This window comes from Penicillium macrosclerotiorum, assembly GCF_028827735.1.
Source record: "Penicillium macrosclerotiorum strain IBT 26536 chromosome Unknown utg000001l_segment0_segment0, whole genome shotgun sequence".
Classification (NCBI taxonomy): Eukaryota; Fungi; Ascomycota; class Eurotiomycetes; order Eurotiales; family Aspergillaceae; genus Penicillium; species Penicillium macrosclerotiorum.
The window spans coordinates 308,584-327,638 of NW_026643081.1; the positions used below are offsets into that span (position 1 = coordinate 308,584).

Sequence of the window (19,055 nt, forward strand, 5' to 3'; positions counted from 1 at the left end):
CTGGTCTACCCAAGGCGGATATAGCTTGACAGAGCTGTTTCAGGACTAAAGTACATTCTGAATGTGGATGTTAATGGTTTAGTGAGGCCGTGGATATTATCCTGGTTGGCTTGTTTTGCATGGAGGTTGTTCGATGGTCTTTGTTTTTCTATTGCGCGAAAATCAGCACTTAATGTTCACAGATAATATATAGAGAAATATTTGTGATGGACTTCATGTGTGTTTTCCTTGTGTATGCACGTAAGAAATTACACCCAGCACTTATAAACCACTCACTGATGATTGCCCTAATAACCTGGGAAGACTTAATGAAAATCCATATACTAATTTTATGCGTGTTCAATGATAATCTGTACACCTCAATCAAAATATCATGTACATCTATTCTATAGGTAGCGATGACGATTTCCCCTTGATGGCAGCCTTCTCCTCCACTAATATATGAAGGCCAAAATATTTCTCAAGTGCCTCAACCCTTTCATCTTCTGTATAGCATATCTGAATAACTTCAGATTTCCCGCCCAAATTCCGCTTTACTTGATCGTGGTCCAATACAATCTTCCCATAAATTCTTTCCTCGTCCCGGAGAAACATGACTACTAGCAGCTTACTAGTCAAAAAACAACCAGGACTCCGGCTCGTGAAAAAATTCATGACCTCGAAGTCTCGCAAAAAAAATTCTATCTCAGAGAATGCGTAGCCAGAAATCCAGTCTTGGTCGTCGGCATTGCGGAACTGATACATCCACATTTGTTGCCTCGAGCCTGGCAGACTGTCACGCACGAGTCGGACACATTGTGACCCAAGATTAGGTGTAACATTGCCATTAGAAAGAGTCAGTGGACATCGAGGTCCGTTTCCTCCATAACCGACATCGAACAGATATCGACTCTGATCCGGCAACGTGATCAGATTCACCGAGTGCTCCCTATATCAGGTTAGTAAATAGCCCTAAGCATACAGATTTCCATTTTTTTTTTGATTGACAACCTACCAGCCAGACCAGCCTCCAAGTGGGCTCTCCATTTTTCGGAACAGCCGCGCACCCGTGAGATAGACCTCGAACCCCAAGAACAACAAGACATGGTAGGCCAGGATGTTATTCTCCATACAATACCCACCGCGACGCCTCTGAACAAGCTTTGTATGGATGCAAGAGACATTGAGGTCAACCTGTACATCGAACGCATAGTGCAGTGATAGATTTTCGTAAGGGATTGCTGTGATGTGGTGTGCTTGCAGTGCGAAGAGGAATTGAGGGGTCAATGCGGGACGGTTGTTCCGATACTGCGCGGGAAGTTGGATACGCTCGAAGTACTGGTCTATTTGCTCGGCGGAGAGCAATGAATGAGGAGTTGTCATATTTGCATGTAGCGGAGGTGCAGCGAGACAATGATATTTTGAAGAGTTACCTTACTACGGGGTCGAGTATAGGTTAAATGCTCTTGCGCAGCATGAATTTATCCCAGATAGGAAAGTACATGCGGAGCGCCGTGAGCTTTCCGAGGCGGAAAACGTAGTGCTGGGAAAATCCTTACGCTAGAGAGCAGCACCTCGTCTCAGTAGAACTCTCTCTGAAACAAAATAATGCATCTGTGGTTAGTTGCCGTTTTACTAAAAAATTGACTGTATATTCTTTGTTATAAGTCGTGAGAGAGATGTTAAGTAGGAGTCTGGTTTTGAATTTGATACAAAGGACACGAAATACCTTTATCTTTCTGCTCTATTTCTCAATGGTACCTTCTTCTCACCGATATATCAACTGAACCTCTTCATGATTGTGCCCGTCCGTAGGCTAAGAAACAGATAATCACAAATCACAAAACAGGATGGTGCCATATGCTAATGACTCGCACTTTGCTATATAAATAGTAACAGGAATTCGGAGGTATATATATATATATAGTGAAGTTTTTGAGCTGAATTAGACAAAGTGCTTTCAATGCTAATCCCAAATATGATACCGAGAAGTGCATCAGGAATTGCTCATGTTTATACAGACAAACATGTTGGCCTACAACAACCATTTAAAGGCGGTGTAAGCCAAGGCGGTGGCGAGACTGGGACCGATTGTGCCGATTTTGCCGATCCCGACCGGCTTCGCCACTGCGGCCCCACTAACGATAAGGACGATCCAGCCAAACTTCACCCCCTTCTCCCATCACATCAACAGAGCAGCCCTCCACTCTGGCATATAGACCACAGGGGCCTATCTGCTTCTCAGCAATACTGCTGCATGTTATATTTCTTTATATATGCTCTTGAACCCCGTCGTTAGCTTGCTGAGAGCCTTTGTGGGGTCAGTTTGTGTGTCACGAGACTTCCGGCTATCCGTCTCTCTGGCGTGGCCATAGTCTAAGCGCGGGTTGTCATTTTTCTATTGCAAAAGATCAGCTGAACTGCCATAGGATTCCCTCATCTGGCAGGCTTTCGACGTCATCCAAGGGGCTCATATATACCATTGCTGCCCATTAAGACAAACACTATCCTTTCGCGGGTGATCGCTCGCTCAGTGAAATCGTCATCGTTATCAGTTCAAATAGCGGTCAGATTATCCTCCGATTCATATCGTTGCTGACAACAAGAACCACATATCTGGCGTGTAAATACATTGCTTCAACATCGCACTTGGCGGGACAATCTTCTGGGTAGACACTCTCCAACAACTAGCACGGTCTTATCAAAGGTGGCTTTTGTCGACCGTGCTTCCATCACCTGCAACGGCCTGCGACATCCCTCAATTTTATGACAATCTGTGTCTCCATGACCGAGCCGGGTCTATTATCCATGTTGAAACGATAAACGCCCCTGGAACTCTGGGCTGAACACAGGCAATACCATAGTTTGTCAGGCTCAAGCATGGCATCATCTTCCGAAAGATTCATGATGAATCATGAATCCATGCATGGTAAATCTGCCCATGATAGCACTGATGGTACCGACGATGGTATGGTCGATGTGCAAAATGATCAACCTAATCTGCTTCCCGGTCGGTTGAACTACAACACCGGCGATGATGCAACAACGATGGGGAATGCCGATCGATTGAAATCTTCCGAAATTGAAGATGTCGAAGGCTTTTTGACAAGCCCAAACTCATTACTGCTCGATCCTGTACAGGCTCAATCGACCGAAAATATCTTTTCTACATCGTCGCAACGAACCTTGCCACCGAGTTCATCAAAAGGAGATCGCAAACGACGGTTGACTGGTAATGGCGATGGAAACCGGCTTCAAAGAACACGCTCTGGTGGAGCCTCTTCTCAAAACATTGACTTAACAAGGAACTCATTGCCCCACCGATCTGTCTCAATGGTTGCTCCATCATCGAGAGGTGCCTCCTCGAACGTTCCTGGATCTTCTTATGAGAATGCGTTAGACATCACATCGTCTCCACCTGATACCAATGGGCAACACTCCCCAAGGAGATCTGATGTCTCGGGGCGTTTGGACAGACAATTACCTTCTCGAACTGGGCCGAGTGGGCCCCAAGAATATCAAGGCAGAAGATATTCACAAAAGCCGCTACCTAGATGGCCATCCAACAATGACCTGGGCGGCCCAGCCAGGGCTGTATCAAGTAACCCTGTCACCTCGAGTTTCTCGAATCTGCCGTCTCAAATGGTGTCCCGCGGGCCAAGAAGAAACTCCGACGCTATATATTTGGATGACCAGCCGGATAGATATCGTCTTCTCCAAAGTCGAAGCGGCAGTGACGTGATCCGAAATTCCGAGAGAAATTGTGCCAACTGGCAACAAAGTACTGCTGATGATGCGTCACGCTTGCCATATCCAAGTGTATCCTCAGTATCAAGACATCAGGGCAGGGGCCAGCAATTTCTAGAGAACCAGGAATCAGCTTTCGAAAATCAAGCGAGCCTGGACTCCGAGCACGGATCCATCGAGGAGACGAGTATCCGGAATGACAGCTGCTTTTTGTCACCAAACGGAGCTGCTCGAGTTCGACATGATAATTGGCGGGGAAATCTCCGAACGGGATCAAACTCGCATCATTCAGGAAGAGATGATGGAGTCATTCTTGAAGGAACATCTCGATGGAGTGGCGGCGGTGGAGATGGCATGAACAGGGAAAGATTCAATAGGCGAAGGCCGTCTGGCTCGTCAAACCAGGGGTCCCAGTGGAGAACTGATCAAACCGCAGAGGCATATCAGGATCTTGATTTACCGAGATGGCAGCCTGATTCCGAAGTAACGAGCTGTCCTATATGCGGGACGATCTTTAGTTTCTGGTATCGAAAGCACCATTGTCGGAAGTGTGGACGAGTGGTGTGTGCTTCTTGCTCACCTCACCGAATCACCATTCCCCGACAATTCATCGTTCGCCCGCTTGACTCACCAACCCCGGTCTTGCCTGGATCCTCGTCGACTCCACCTTCAAGAAGCTCTGTTATTGACTTGACTGGAGACGATCCTGATTTATTTACATCTACCATCAACCCTGCTCTGGGTGGTGGAGAAGAAGTTCGTCTGTGCAATCCTTGTGTACCTGACCCAAATCCGAATCCACTTGGCTACGGTTCTCCCCGAGCACTTGGCCATCGTTCCACTCACTCTCTCTCCGCAACGATGGGTCAAAACTGGTCTGCTCCCTCTGTAAGTGGTTCGAATCCTCGGCGGTACGGTGAATTACGATACTAATCTGTCTGGCGATATTTGCAGCGCGGAATTTCTCGCCTGGAACGACGCACTGTGGGAGACAATGACCGCCCATCATTCCTCCGAGACATTCGGCAATCAACTCGCCGGTCTAGCTTCACTCAAATCCCATCTTCAGAAGAGGAGCTCGCCGAGGAGGCGGAGCGTCGCACCCACCGCCGAGACGGCTATGTGATATGGGCTCGTCCACCGCCTGAAGCCGGCCCATCTAGTCAGCCGTGGACACAGTTTGAACCGTCAATGCCAATACCTTCACTCTCAATCTCTGAGCGAGATATCTGCCCTATCTGCGGGCGGATATTCATGCCACTAAGCGAGCATTACCCACAGTCATCACGCGAAGCTCATGTTCGAGACTGCCTCGCCCGCCGCGATACCCAGCATGCGGGCACCCAACTGCCACCACCGCCACCGGCAGCCGCCCGCATGCTAGAGTTCGCCGCCACCGAGAAAGACTGCCTCGGGGACGACAGTGCCACGGAATGCATGATTTGCATGGAGGAGTACAAGGTCGGCGACAAGCTGGCCCGTCTGGAGTGCCTCTGCAAATTCCACAAGCGGTGCATTGTTGGCTGGTTCGAGCGGAAGATGGAGTGTCCTGTGCACAAGCCGTCTTAGGCTCCTGGAGCGCCATCTTCCCTCGACTTGGGTCATCCAGTCTTGGAAAAGAGGAGAAGAGGGGAAGCAGGAGCAGCAGCAGCAGCAGCAGCAGCAGCAGCAGCAGCAGAAGAAGAAGAAGAAGAAGAAGAGAGCAGTGAAATATCTGCTCTGGTATTCCTTCATTCCTTTGTGTTTTTTTTTTCATCTACTGAGATACTAGATACCTGGGGGATTTTTGATTAGTTTTCTTTTGTTGATACCCCCACCATGAAATGAGAACATGACCTTTCCATACAAAATTCCATTATATAGAGTCCATATGACTCTTTCTCAACGTAGATTTCGAGTCAGAAGGGTCGAAGGCTCATCGAAACGCCTTTAACTGGCGCCAACCTGCCTTTTGGGGCTGTTGGCGCACACACGACGTTTTGAATCACGTGACAAAACTGAGGGGGTTGAGCAACTTCCGACCCCAAACAGTGTTGCGTGTTCCGAGATCTTGGTCATTTCTTCTGTGAAGCAGAGTCTACTTGGTTCTGGTGACGTCAATTTTGAATCGCTCTCTCCACTGGCATTTGTCTAGCCAGGATCAATATCTGTTGCAGCCAGCCACAGCGTCGTGCTACTTCTGCCAGTCGGTCCTCAGGTCGGCGGTCGGTGCTTGCATTCACCGTTCTCCGTCCTATTTTCCCACGAGGTCACAGAGCATCCACCCCTGTGGGGGCCACAGTAAGTAAAAGTGAATGTTTGGAGGCAAACCCCAACCGACGTCAAAATAAAGTAAAAGGACCCTTTAAGTTACTGATATTTAGCAGAGAAAGTGGTCCACTGGCCGATCAATTCGGCTCCGAAAGCACCCGCCGCTGGTGGATATATCCGCCACTGGGATAGTCCTACTTTAGCAGACGAAGGGCAACAGCGTCCGGTCACTAGACCTGCCGTTTTAACCAATAATTCCCATGGAATCCAAATACCCGGAACTCCCGCCGCATCTTCCCGGGGGCTTGCCCGGTGCCGATAATGCATCCCTCGGAAATGGGGGGGGAACACAGGCTTTTGCCATACCCAGCTCGCACCTCCGCTGATTCCGAGGATCCCCACATAGAGCTCAAGCGGCCACGAGCGTGCGAGCCTTGTCGTCAGCTTAAGGTTCGATGCGATTTCGATCCAGGGAATCCTGATGGTTCCTGTAAGCGATGCGCCAAGGCGCGTCGCACCTGCATCGTCACGGCGCCGACGCGGAAGCGCCAGAAAAAGACAGACAGCCGTGTCACAGAGTTAGAACGCAAGATTGATGCATTGACAGCCACTCTGCAGGCATCCCACCGCGGTAACTTGGGGGTGGATCAGCCCCCGCAGCAAGCATCGAATCCGCCCCATCTCCCCGGCCGCCGGTGGATGCGAGACGATGCCCATGGACCAAGCACTAAACGAACTCATGATGAATATTTGGCATCACAGTATCCTCGCCAGGATAGTCCATCCGCAGAGCAACTTTCGAATCCGCAAAGTGCTTCTGCAGTCTGGCGAGGTTCTTTCACTGGTGATGCGGCGCCACCAAAACCTACGAATGAATTTGTCGACGTGATTGACAGAGGCTTGATAGATGCGGAGACAGCCATGGCGACATTCGAGCGCTATGTCAACAAAATGGCACCTGAGATGCCCATGGTGGTGTTCAATCCTGGTACCACAATGTGTGATGTGCGTCGCGAAAAGCCGGCATTATTTCTTGCGATCATGGCCATTGCAATTGGGCCATTCAACAAGAGTGTTCAACTCGCACTGCTCAATGAGCTTTATACCTTGATTGGTCAGCGTGTGGTTGTCAAAGGTGAAAAGTCTCTCGAGCTCGTTCAGGTTCTGCTAGTTTGCTCGTTCTGGTACATGCCGCCAGATAATCTTGAAGAGCTGAAATTTTATCAATTAATCCATTTGGCTGTGATTGTGGCCATGGATATTGGTCTGAATCGGCGTTCTCGGGGTGATGATAAACCCTTTGCGCGCCTTCGTGAAATTCTGATCCGAAAGCCGCCCGGGATGAAAACTGACCTCAATGGACCTGAGGCCAAACGTACTTGGGTGGGGTGCTATTTCATGGCTATTCAGTATGTTTATCTTCCGCTCGGCTGAATGTACAGCCCGCTAATCGTAGTAGATCGGCTACTGCACTCCGGAGAATGTACCTTGTCAGATGGCAACCGTACATGAATGAATGCATGCAGACATTGGAGACCCACCCAGATGCCTTGCCTTCTGATAAATCTGTGGTATGGTGGGCAAAACTGGCATACATCATGGAGGAAGCTGGAGTGCAGCTCCTAAGCGATGACCCCGAGTCGGTAATCTCCTTTGCTGACAGCAAGGTGCGCTACTCCATTAAAGCATTTTCAAATCAGCTTGCCCAGTGGAGGAAAGACATTCCCGACGAGTTCTACACAGGTAACCCAATACCTTCGAAGATTTTTCAGTGCCTAAATATTAATTGTTAAAAAATAGCGCCTTTGGCCCACACTCATCATACTATCAACCTTTTTATACATGAAAGTGCTATGGGTATAGATTGTCGCGAAAGTTGCCTCTCCAACTCACCTTCCAACGCGGAGTTATTAAATTCCACCATGGCACCCCTCATCGACGCGTTGAATACTTGCACTTACTCCATTCACCAAGTTCTTGATATCATTACCATGATTGATGTTGAACGCCTTAATTGTCTGCCAACTGTGGCCTTGGCCCGGACTACTTATCCCATCGTCAGCCTGATTAAGATATACTCACTTTTAACAACATCTGGTACTCGCATTAGCCAGGTCATTGACGTCCAGGATCTCAAAACTGAGATCTATTTGGATAAAGTCATTACCCACTACCGGAAAGCAGCAGCCTTGGACGGCGGCCGTGTAGCCTCCAAATTCGGAAACATTCTCGCGATGCTTCGCAACTGGTTCATTAGGAAGAAAGAAAACGGCCCTGAACTTCGAGAAATATTTGGTACCGAAGTACGGGCAGACCAAGTCAAGTCAGGCACAACCCCACTCCATCTGCTTAGTGAAGTTGCTATGGGAAATCCGGACGGCCGATCCTCATCAACGGCTCACCTCTCACACAGATCTCATTCTGTTGGGGGTCAAGAGATAACATATTCTCCATCGCATCTCAATCGCGAGGTCGGAAGTACTACTCCCAATCCCGGGCCATCCACCTTCGGTGCTTCGGAAACACCCAACCCACTCAGCCGTATGGCATCTTCAAAACCGGAAGCGGCAGCAGCAAGCGCAGGATGGTCCTCGACACCTTCATTCTCGCCGTCAATGGCAGGGAACTCTGGCCCTGGATTCTACTCGTCCTTCACAACCCCCGGTCCGTCGCCTGGATACTCTGGCATGTCGTCTTCTACCGGTGCTACTGAATCCGGCCCCGGGAGGTATCCCGATATGTCTAGCATGGGATTGACGATGTCCCAGCCAATGGGCATTATGCCCGAACTGGAAATGCAGCCTACATTCGACCCAAACAATTTGTTCGAGTTGGGAACGATGCTAGATGAAGGGCTATTTACCTTTCCGATGGGGTTCGATATGAGTTTCCAGATGTAGAGCGTGAATGAAATATTCGTCCTGTATATAGTTTATATAGACTTGAACTGGCATTGTATTCTAGTCTTTTCCTCTTAATACCCTGGGTAATACATTCGAGTGTGCTAGGTTGCGCCTTCTTTTGAAATCCAACTCACCTCTGCCATCCCACCTGATGTATGTTTCATATGTCTTAGAATGGCAAGTGACTCTGACTTGGCAGACAGGACTGTGTGGATTGGCATCCTATCAAATCCTGCTACGAAATAGGAGGTGTCTGCAGCGATTTGATTGGGTGTCCCTGCCTGTAAGCCGCATATTTTGTGAATTGGCACGACCGTGATGGAGTGGGGGCGAGGTTTGCCCACTCGTCGCCTGAACCTGCACCAATCTATTATCATTCATCTGTACTCAACCTCGCTCACAACCAATATTGAGTGTCGCTGAGGGGAGGGATCCATTAGGTGTTCACCATGGCGTCTGCGACGTCTGATCTAGTGCTGGATACCAAGATCCACGTCGAGCTTCGTTCGGGCTACACGCACCGCTTCTCGATCCGGTCGGAGAATGCGCCGGGCAAGTATGTTCGACGCCAGCACAGAGAAGATATTTGGAGACAGGAAAACATACTGGGAACTGGGTCCTATGGAAGTGTTTGGTTGGAACGGTGTTTGACTAGCCCTGATGCGGCAGAGCTCCAGGCTGTTAAAACAATCGCGAAGGCCATGATCGTTCGAGACGGCATAAATTACCATGAAGAGCTAGAAGCGATTGCGAAATTTTCACAGAAGAAGGTCGGTCGTATGTCATCGTTGTAATACCCCTGCTAACGTGGTGGATATCCATCGATAGTACGACGGACTATTTGTGAGATTTATTGGATGGTATGAGAGTGACGCGGCTGTCTTTATTGCAATGGAACATATTCAATATGGCGATCTCGATTCTCACCTGAAAGCTCCCCTGCCCGAGGGACAAGTGCAAGAAATCACTGTGCAGGTCTGCGAAGGTCTTGAAGCGCTACATAGTAATGGATTTGTCCATCGGGACCTCAAACCAGCAGTAAGACATCGTGTTACCCCGATGGAGAAAATAGAACTCATGCATACCTGGGCATTCTAGAATATATTTGTGGTCCAGAAGGGCCCTGACTGGTGGATCAAGATTGGAGATTTCGGGTTCAGCAAACGCTATGATGGAAACCTCGGTCTCCAGTCTTTGGTTGGCACTATGCTATTTCTCGCCCCGGAGATACGAGGTCTAAATAATGGCAAGCAACCAAGAACTCAGAGGAGATATACCGAGAAGGTTGATATATGGGCACTTGGAATAACGGCCTTTTACATGAAGTTTCATTCCTATCCTTTCAACTCGCTTGATGAATTATCGGCATATGCCGAAGGCCCAAGGTCTAACATCTTCCCGAACCAAGCCGTTTTGGGGAGCACAGACTTTGATCGTTTTATAATGGATGTTCTCTCGTCAGACCCGGCCAAACGGATATCTGCTATTGAAGCTCTGCAACACACCTGGCTTCGGAATCGTTCGTCTCGCCTGGCCTCTGATATATCTAAGATGAGTTTCAAGGGGGATTCTGGAAGATCCCTGCTCCTTTCAGAAGGGGATTTTAAAAGCTGGAACTCGACGGAGCAATCAACACAGCTCTCAATGGAAACATCTACTTTGCCTTCATTGGACAAACACTGGCAAGGGAATCCAGCAACAGCACTATCCACACTAAAGGAGAAAGAACAAGTCATGCCAAAAGAGTCTGTCCAACACAAATCTTCTTCCTCGATATCACCGAGGGGGCGGCGGGAAAACTTCTTCTCTAAAATATCTCATCCGCGAAGGTCTCAAAAGAATATTTTCCGTCCTAACGAACAACTAGTAGCAGGAGTGACTCAAGAAAAAGAAAGCGTATTAGCTGATTTGCACGCACTTTTTGAGAGTGGGAAATATTTCGCTGACAAAGGCGAACACAGCAAAGCCCTAGCTAACTTGCAAAAGGCTGCCGATGGACGCGGCCAACTCCTTGGTTCTAGAGACCCCAAGACCCTTGAAGTGTTATTTTGGGTTGGCAGAATTCATTTGAGTATGAAAGATTACGATAAAGGTTTTGACATATTGAAAGATGTCTTAGAGATCTTTAACACGTCTTTGGATGAATTTGACGAAGAAAGGTTGAGTTGCCTGTTCTGGATAGGCAATGGCTACAACTCACAAGCAAGGGATCTTGGAGAACAGCAACCCAGCCGTGAGAGGGATCATCAAATCAAATGGAGTAACACGAAAGCTGCTCGCTACCTACAAGAAGCTGCGGATGGATATGCCGCACGGGGCGCAAGAGATCCGAATGTCCAAATAGTCCTCGGGATCGCATTGCACTCACTTGAAAGATACTATGAAGCCCAAGAAGTAATGGAATCGACTCTACAGATAATAGACGCCGAAGATGGTCCCTATCACGAGAGGACGTTTGGTGCTATATACCGGCTTGCCTTAACACATGCCTATCAAAGGAACTACGAAGACGTACATCGACTTATGGACGACCTGATCAGCAAGAAGGAGTTCCTGTATGGAAAAAACCACGCGAAAACTATCGAAAGCTTGAGTGACTTGGAGTGGATGATGACGCTTTGTGGGAAGGCAGATGAGGCATCGTTTTTCAAAAAAGAGATTGACAACAGAAAAAGAGGGTTGGGGAGTTAGGGAGAACTAATTTGGTCGGTTATTGGCTACGGAAACGAAGTGGTTCGTACATTTGTGAAACGTACTTCTAAGTTGACAGGGCGGAGAAGAAACATGACGTTTACCATTGAGAATCCAGCAGACATACGAAGAATTAATTGGACAACTACCATTTTGAAAGTGAGGGATTTGAGAGTCGCAATGAAAGGGTAGTCTGATTAATGAAGTTTCATTGTGGTCTAGCATCATCTCAATCTAAGGGAGTATGGATACTGAAGTCTATTCATGCTAACCTCCGTTTCGTTGCCAAGTGTCAAGGATGCGTTGTTCCACATAGGCCCAAGGCCATCCGTTGTCTCGTTCTGTGCGGCGCAGCAAATCAAACAATAAATTCTGCGCATTGATATCTCCGATCCATTCGCTGCCTAAAATTCAAAAGGGGCTTGTGTCAGTTATGAAAAACTACAGGGACGGAAGGAAAAGAACACACAAGCACTAAGAGCATGGCAAGCCATGATTCGCAAAGACGGTTCGTCATCGGCAGACAAAGCTATGCCAAAGAGATAACTCAAGTTCTCCGAGATGAGTTGCTATTGGAAAAACCGTGAGAAAGTGACGACGAACCCGGCGGGACAGGGCAAAAATATACCTTCACCTTCGCATGCTCCTCCACCGTGAGATTATATGCCTTTGTTTTGCGCATTAGCATCAGTACCTTGGCAAGGCACACATGTTGCAACGCGGTTGCTGCCAAGAAGCCATAGATTAGCATACTGCCCCACAAAAAGCGCACAACAATCCAAGCCCCTAAAATCCTAACACTCACAATGCCATAAACTCGTGTACCAAACAACAGGGAATGGCTTTCCATTGGCAGGGTCTGCCGGTGACACATGCATCGGCGTAAATGTCTCTGGTCGCATAGTCTCCCAGTCGTTGAGTTTCATTTTCAGGCTACTTTCCCCCACAGTCCCCATGTGGCCCCCAAAGTTCTGACCCGAGGTATTGTAGCAAAAGTCGATGGTCTCGGCAAGCAACCAGATCGCCCGGTTAACCCAATCACCGTCGGTTAGCACCGGCCTGGTGTTCCACCAGAGCTGAAGGCGGCTCTCGAATGGGGAGTATGTTAACCGAAGGCCTTTCTGGTACGTAAGTGCGAATTGGATATCCTGGATAACAAAGACCCAGAAAGACGCGGACACGAGTCCGCCAGATATCGCACAGTCCACATGTGAACTGATATAAACAGAGCCGGCTAGGAGATGGCGCTGAGGGTCATTTGAAGGGGTATGGGCTACATGGGATGTCAGCATGATTCTCTCCACGATTGGATCGTGCGTTCGAGCGAAAAACCGATACGGTAGACTTACATGACATTTGCTCGAAGAAGCGAAGGATAACTGTACAAGGAAGGAGGGTATCAATGCCGATGTCGAATTCCGGATTGTCCAGCGACGGCAGCATAATCGAGACACAGCGTTCATGATAACTATCTGCCACTTCGGGCGAGATCGAATTCGTTGTGCGGGATAGATGGCATGCCGATACTGCCAGACAGGCATAGAGAAGCAATGGAGACTGGCTTGCCCTCCCGGCCACATCCGACGAGAAGCGGTGCTCGGGATCACCGGCATCAAGCTAGATTGCCGCAATCAGAGCTTGTTGGATAGATCTTTGATGGGACAGATTAACTCACCCATGGTGCGAGGTGTCGCTGGAAATGTCGAAGCAGGTAGGCTTCGTTTACGTTAGCTAGCCTTGGAACACTGAGCGGTGTGCCTGACGCCCGCCGGGGTGTGTTCGCCATCGTGACTGGATGGTGAGTGTCAGAGATGTAGTAAGGGACAATATTGCTGGGACCCGGTAGAGAAGGGTCCATGGTGGATGACGATGTAGATCGAGCTTCCGATGGCGATCTAGATGGCGGCTGTTGTCCTGTCACTGGTACAACATGATACTCAGCTGCCGTCTGATCAGTTTCATCTTTGAAGGAATCTGACAAAGAAAAGTTAGACAACGTTCGGTAGTTCTGTATTGCTGCCAGAAAGAAGGAATGTATGATTTTAATGTGTGAGTGGCTAAAGGACGCACACTCAGAGGAAGATTCCACCCAGATTTGGTCGTCGGGGAAGGTCAGGTCGCTCTCCCCATACCTCGGGGGGCCCTTTCCTCGCAAGGATGGATTCTGGCCATGACGAAAGGAAACCTCTTCGGACTTTCCTGGCGCCGGCACGCATTCACGACCAGATCGCTGACAGCGCAGACATTTCGCTCCCGATTTGTCACCTTCAAGGAGGCAAAAACGTTAGAATTTGATCGCCTCTGATAGGGAGTGGAGGATTGATCGAAATCGATCTTTTTTGAGTGAGTCGACATACATTTCAAATGGCGCAGACGACATGTGAGGCTAGAATTTCAGTTAGCTATTTTCATGAATAAGAGAGCGATCAAGATATTCCACCGAATAGATCCATTGAACAGGGGAATACTCACCATCCCCTCATTACGCAGCGACGGGAGAGATTGTAGACACGAACTCGGAAGGTTTCCAGAAGGAGAACATACTCGGTATCCCAGGTCCGAGGATTCTAGATAAATATAACTCAAGAGCCTCCTCCTGAACAAGAATGAATCAAAGTATCTACCATGGAGATGTTCGATGGAGACTGATGCTAAATCAACAACGGAGGCGCGAAAGGGTGGAGTCTTCTGGAAGAGAGGAAAAAAAGACTAAAAACTGAAAAAAGGTGCTCGGCATTGGTAGATCATCATGACACTGCGCGGATTTTTTGGGGTACAACCAGACATCGCACTAGGTTGTTGGAGATTAGCTCGACCGAAGAGGAGCAGAGAGGAGCAGCGCACTGGGCAAGCGGGTATGGGCTGGATCTGGCGCTCTACTCGAATTGGCTGTTACTGATACCCCGACAGGCAAACGTGGCCCGGCATCATCACGCCAGGTGCAACGCTCCCCACTGGCCCAGCGTTTTGACAGTTCCCGGCTGTATTTGGTTGGACGGCGCATGCCCCCCCCACGCGTCCAGAACAAAGTTTGCTTCCCCCCTCGGATCAAGACCGATCGTTGCCCGAACGAGCATGATCTTGGAACAGGATGGTCTGGCCGAAAAGCGCGGTTTGAGCGGGTTGGCCTCGGGAAACCGGGCACTGAGGGGGGCAAAAACAAGCGAGTTGGCATGGATCCCGATATGTTTCAAGCAGAGAAGGGGGTGGTTGGGGATTGGGGGGTTGGTATGCTTGATGATTTGGCCAAGACCCTCATGCTCTCCCCGTTTTCGTATTTTTTTGGGGGGCGTCTCTCCTCTAGCTACTCCGTAGTTGGTGCTAGCCGCTTCGAAATTTAGGTGGGCAACGCCTTCCCCAGTTGCAAAGCCACTGTCGGTAATGTATGACATCGACCAGCCAATCATACTGGAGCGGGACGGCAGGGGACTCCATTGTTATGCCGGAGATTTGCGTTTTAAATCCGCTACTGAGGCACAGTGCGAGATGCCTCTTCGAGACCCAGTCAGAGCATGTCACCACCGCGGACATCAAGCTTCAGTGGTGGAAACACTAGTAGCACGACTGGCCCTCCACTTTCCCTGTTTCGCACTCTTCACCGACGTTCCTGGATCAGGGCAGTTCCCGCGGAACGGCCACTGCTTCTCGAAACCTTCTCCTGGTAACCATGTGGCGGTTTCGACGGTAAGGATGCCGTAACATGGCAAACTCAAGCGCACCAAGGGGGCAAGGCCAGGGGATCCCAGGGGACTGGCACGACAGCCCGGAGAAGCACCACCTAAGACCCAGCAAAGCCTGACTTCAAGCCCGTATCATTGGGTCGGCGACGCCGGGATCGACTGCGGTGCCTGACAAATCCCGCAGATGGTGGGGGCATGCCACAGAGAGAAATTTCGGCACCGTCCGCGATTTGCCTCGGGCTTCATTTCAACAATTATGGACCCATGGATGGCGTACTCCGGACCCGTCGAACCCTGTCGATCTTGGAGATTGAGAGAAGGACCCCGAGCACGAGTGCATCTGAAGCCGACGCTGTGATTCGAGCATTGGAGCCATCCTCCCCGAGGACGCGTCTGCGCCGAAAGTTAAATAAGATGGCAGCCCCCCTCCCCGGAGCTATATCCAGGACAATGTAGGTTCGTCCGTGACCGATGTGGGGATCCAGATGCCGAGCCTTCCAGCTGCCTTTTCGAGAAGTTGGAGCGGGTTTCCAGCTCAAAGCAGGAGGACTTGGGCGTCTCGAACAGAATCATGGCTCACCGTCAATGCAACGGCAGCGATAAAGACGCAGGAGCTCCATCCCTGCCCTTTCCATCATCCTGTAACCACTCACCGCCGAGTCCGAGTACTGACGAATGTTGTTGGTTGCGAACAAAAGATCAACCGACTCTCGAAGATAAACAAAGACACAAGATAACCACCGATACTGGACGGGGTCACCTGACCCCTTCCGCGTCGAAAGCAGGGAAACCAACCGCTTCATATCGCTAACGACGTCGTCATCCTGGGTCTCCCCTCTTTCCCCCTCTTCTGCCCTTGTCCTCTGTACATGCTTTCTGCACAGACCCCGTTTGACCTACCTCTACAAGATACCTCTACAATGATAATATGATACCCCGTTTGACTCAATCATGTCTCTAAACCGCATCTCCTTCCTCGAAGGATGGGAACGCAATCCAGCTGCTGCCTTTCTGCGGGGAAGAGGGGAAGACGTGTCCCCATCCGATACCGAGTCGGACACCTATCAAGAGCTGCCCGAAGATTCATCTCTCGCATCTTCATTCCCCTCCACGTATAGCAGACTCAATTTCAATCCGTATGCGGGGCCCGGCTGGAACGAGAGTGCTGTCGACGATCGGGACGATCGCCCCTCGCTCCTGGGGTCCCTGGGACTGTCCCCCACGACGACCCGTGAAGGTCGAGCGGACCTGGAGCGGGGGCCTCGGTCACCGGCATCTGCGGCGGCAGAGGCTGTGCCTGGGTCTGTGCCACACAAGGAGCATCGGCCACCCCAGCTTCCAGCTTGGCTGCCGGAGACCAGGGGTGCTTTTGAAGTGAGCCCCGCAAGACGAATCGGTATGCCGAGACACTATTTCGTATCACCGTTTCACTTTAGTCTCTCAATTTTAGCACAGACCGTGCCATTGTGTATTTCTGTGTAGCGTCAACACGTTGCTAATGCGAACCAGCGCAGGTTTGTTTGGCGGTTATATATTGTTTCCTCTCTGCAGGCATTGTGTTCGGCTTTGCAGCCTTGAAGCCAGTTCTCATCCGTGAGAAGGTCTATCGCAACTTATGCTCACCGCAGGAATTGGAGAAAAATGTGGGGGTGTGTTATGGGCAGCAGATTCGGTATGGACCACAAGATCCCAGAGATCCATTGACAACACGATGAGGGTCAAGTATAGAAACTGATTCATGTCAGGTTGAATCTGATGTTCACTATTGCCGCCGTTGTCACCAATGTGTCGGCCCTACCTGTCGGAGCTATCCTAGACACCTACGGACCTCGAGTGAGCAGTATTATCGGGTGTGTCTGCTTGGCCATTGGGACAATTGTATTCGCCTGTGCTAGCCAACTCCCCTTCGATGGATATATACCGGGTTACCTACTCTTGTCACTTGGCGGGCCGTTCGTCTTCATCCCATCGTTTCAACTATCGAACACATTTCCTACTCGGTCAGGTCTCATTCTATCCATGTTGACCGGTGCCTTCGATGCCTCCAGCGCCCTCTTCTTGGTATTCCGCCTCTGGAACGAGCACACCGCAGGCGATGTCTCAATCCAGAAATTCTTCCTGGCGTATCTGATAGTCCCGGTGTTGATTATCATCCTCCAACTCACAGTCATGCCAGCAACATCCTACAAAACCGCTGGCGAGCTAGTTCAGCAAGCTGAAATACAGGTCGTCGAAGAGATCAATGACCGCGTCGACGACCAGATCCCCGACCGCAACGAAGGCGAACGCCAGCGAAACGATCGGCGCGTCCACCGTCACAGCATCGTCACCCAGATCCAAGACCTCCTCGACGACGGCACGGCCTCCATCACCTCCACTGTCGGCTTCAATGACTCTGTCTTCCACACAGACCCAAACAGTCCAGCGTCCAACGACCACCTTCCTCAATCTGCAAGCACCTCGAAACCGCAGCCCGTGCCTCCAAACACACCCAGCACCCACACCAGCGGCGTCTGGGGTGTCATGCACGGCTACAGTGCATTCGCCCAGCTCCGCAGCCCATGGTTCATTCTCATCACCGCCTTCACCGTGCTCATGATGCTCCGCATCAACTATTTCGTCGCCACCCTTCGGCAGCAATACACCTTTCTCCTCCACTCCGCCCCCGCGGCGGCCCGCATCAACGGGCTCTTCGACATCCTCCTACCAGTCGGCGGCCTCGTTTCAGTCCCCTTCACCGGTCTCTTCCTCGACACGCTCCGCACACGCACCGTGCTGGGCATTCTCGCGCTAATCGCCACCCTGATCGGAGTGCTGGGCTGCATCCCCGACAGCACTGGCGCGGCGTACGCTAACGTCGTCTTGTTCGCTCTGTACCGACCGTTCTACTACACCGCCGTGTCAGACTACGCGGCCAAAGTGTTCGGCTTCCAGACCTTCGGCAAGGTGTACGGGCTGGTCATCTGCCTGGCTGGGATGGGCAGTTTCGCGCAGACGGGGCTGGATGCGCTGACGCTGCGCTCGTTCAGCGGCGACCCTGTGCCTGTGAATATTGGACTGACGCTGTCAACGGGGATTGCGGGGGCCGCACTGGTGGCGTATGTGAGTTGGCAGACGGGAGTACTTGCTGCGGCGGAGGGGGTTGTGATGGCGAAGGGCAGGATACGGTTGAGACGGGACTCAGTCGGGAGAATGCACTGTTGCATGGGGTTGCGGCGCGGGATTGGGAGCGGCAGCCGTTGCTGGAGGCCACGGGGGAGAACCAAGTGCACCGAGCGTATCGGACATGAAAATGATGATTGAGAACCGGAGCTGGCTGAGGGGTGTTTAGCGGATAGTACGTATGTATTACCTCGGTTACGCTGTACATATCTGTACATGTCTGTTCTGTTCTTTTGTCTTTCCATCCGGGCATCTCCGATCTATAGCGGTAATACCGCCAATGACACACATGACTGCAAGTACAATGATGCACCAAGCGTTCGATTGCGTAGGAATAACTGGAACTTTTTTTAACCCCCCTTTTTTGTTTGGGAAACTTGAATGTCAGGATATATTCATGAATGCATTATCTCTTATATATAGAACGGCCAGCCGCACGGAGCTCCCACCCGGGGATAGAAGTTCGGTACCAAGGCGAGCATGCGAGATGTTCCATTCCACGTAAGCGCGATATTATGTACCGGGGAAACCAAGAGAAAGGGGAGCCTTGTAAGCCCAGGTTGGGAGGAACCCAGGAAGAGAGTATGTGACAAAAAGAGAGAGAAGAGAGAGAGGAAGAGAGAGAAGGCGAGAGAAAGAGAGA

The 19,055-nt window shown here is 50.4% G+C and overlaps 7 protein-coding genes across 7 annotated transcripts; 5 read left to right on the forward strand and 2 right to left on the reverse strand.

Annotated features, from left to right (window-relative positions):
* Positions 1 to 381: 381 nt before the first annotated feature.
* Positions 382 to 1,362, reverse strand: N7462_000102 (arylamine N-acetyltransferase family protein; the record flags this gene model as incomplete). Its single annotated transcript, XM_057071828.1, has 2 exons — positions 382 to 928; positions 995 to 1,362. The coding sequence occupies 2 exons, from the start codon at positions 1,360 to 1,362 to the stop codon at positions 382 to 384; spliced, it is 915 nt and encodes a 304-aa protein (XP_056938358.1).
* Positions 1,363 to 2,886: 1,524 nt separating this feature from the next.
* Positions 2,887 to 5,295, forward strand: N7462_000103 (phosphatidylinositol-3-phosphate-binding ubiquitin-protein ligase; the record flags this gene model as incomplete). The annotated part of the gene is made up of 2 exons (XM_057071829.1): positions 2,887 to 4,614; positions 4,681 to 5,295. 2 exons carry the CDS (start codon positions 2,887 to 2,889, stop codon positions 5,293 to 5,295), a joined length of 2,343 nt encoding a protein of 780 aa, XP_056938359.1.
* Positions 5,296 to 6,297: 1,002 nt separating this feature from the next.
* N7462_000104 (putative C6 transcription factor (War1)) lies at positions 6,298 to 8,876 on the forward strand (the record flags this gene model as incomplete). The annotated part of the gene is made up of 3 exons (XM_057071830.1): positions 6,298 to 7,385; positions 7,436 to 7,719; positions 7,777 to 8,876. 3 exons carry the CDS (start codon positions 6,298 to 6,300, stop codon positions 8,874 to 8,876), a joined length of 2,472 nt encoding a protein of 823 aa, XP_056938360.1.
* Positions 8,877 to 9,328: 452 nt separating this feature from the next.
* N7462_000105 (serine/threonine-protein kinase) lies at positions 9,329 to 11,570 on the forward strand (the record flags this gene model as incomplete). Its single annotated transcript, XM_057071831.1, has 3 exons — positions 9,329 to 9,649; positions 9,708 to 9,917; positions 9,978 to 11,570. The coding sequence occupies 3 exons, from the start codon at positions 9,329 to 9,331 to the stop codon at positions 11,568 to 11,570; spliced, it is 2,124 nt and encodes a 707-aa protein (XP_056938361.1).
* Positions 11,571 to 11,837: 267 nt separating this feature from the next.
* Positions 11,838 to 14,053, reverse strand: N7462_000106 (Zn(II)2Cys6 transcription factor domain-containing protein; the record flags this gene model as incomplete). The annotated part of the gene is made up of 9 exons (XM_057071832.1): positions 11,838 to 11,974; positions 12,040 to 12,139; positions 12,199 to 12,296; positions 12,376 to 12,843; positions 12,920 to 13,187; positions 13,246 to 13,544; positions 13,641 to 13,835; positions 13,928 to 13,956; positions 14,043 to 14,053. The coding sequence occupies 9 exons, from the start codon at positions 14,051 to 14,053 to the stop codon at positions 11,838 to 11,840; spliced, it is 1,605 nt and encodes a 534-aa protein (XP_056938362.1).
* Positions 14,054 to 14,319: 266 nt separating this feature from the next.
* On the forward strand, positions 14,320 to 14,911 carry N7462_000107 (uncharacterized protein; the record flags this gene model as incomplete). The annotated part of the gene is made up of 2 exons (XM_057071833.1): positions 14,320 to 14,425; positions 14,481 to 14,911. 2 exons carry the CDS (start codon positions 14,320 to 14,322, stop codon positions 14,909 to 14,911), a joined length of 537 nt encoding a protein of 178 aa, XP_056938363.1.
* A 1,290-nt stretch (positions 14,912 to 16,201) lies between these two features.
* On the forward strand, positions 16,202 to 18,540 carry N7462_000108 (putative MFS transporter Fmp42; the record flags this gene model as incomplete). The annotated part of the gene is made up of 4 exons (XM_057071834.1): positions 16,202 to 16,646; positions 16,760 to 16,922; positions 16,996 to 18,352; positions 18,412 to 18,540. 4 exons carry the CDS (start codon positions 16,202 to 16,204, stop codon positions 18,538 to 18,540), a joined length of 2,094 nt encoding a protein of 697 aa, XP_056938364.1.
* Positions 18,541 to 19,055: the final 515 nt, after the last annotated feature.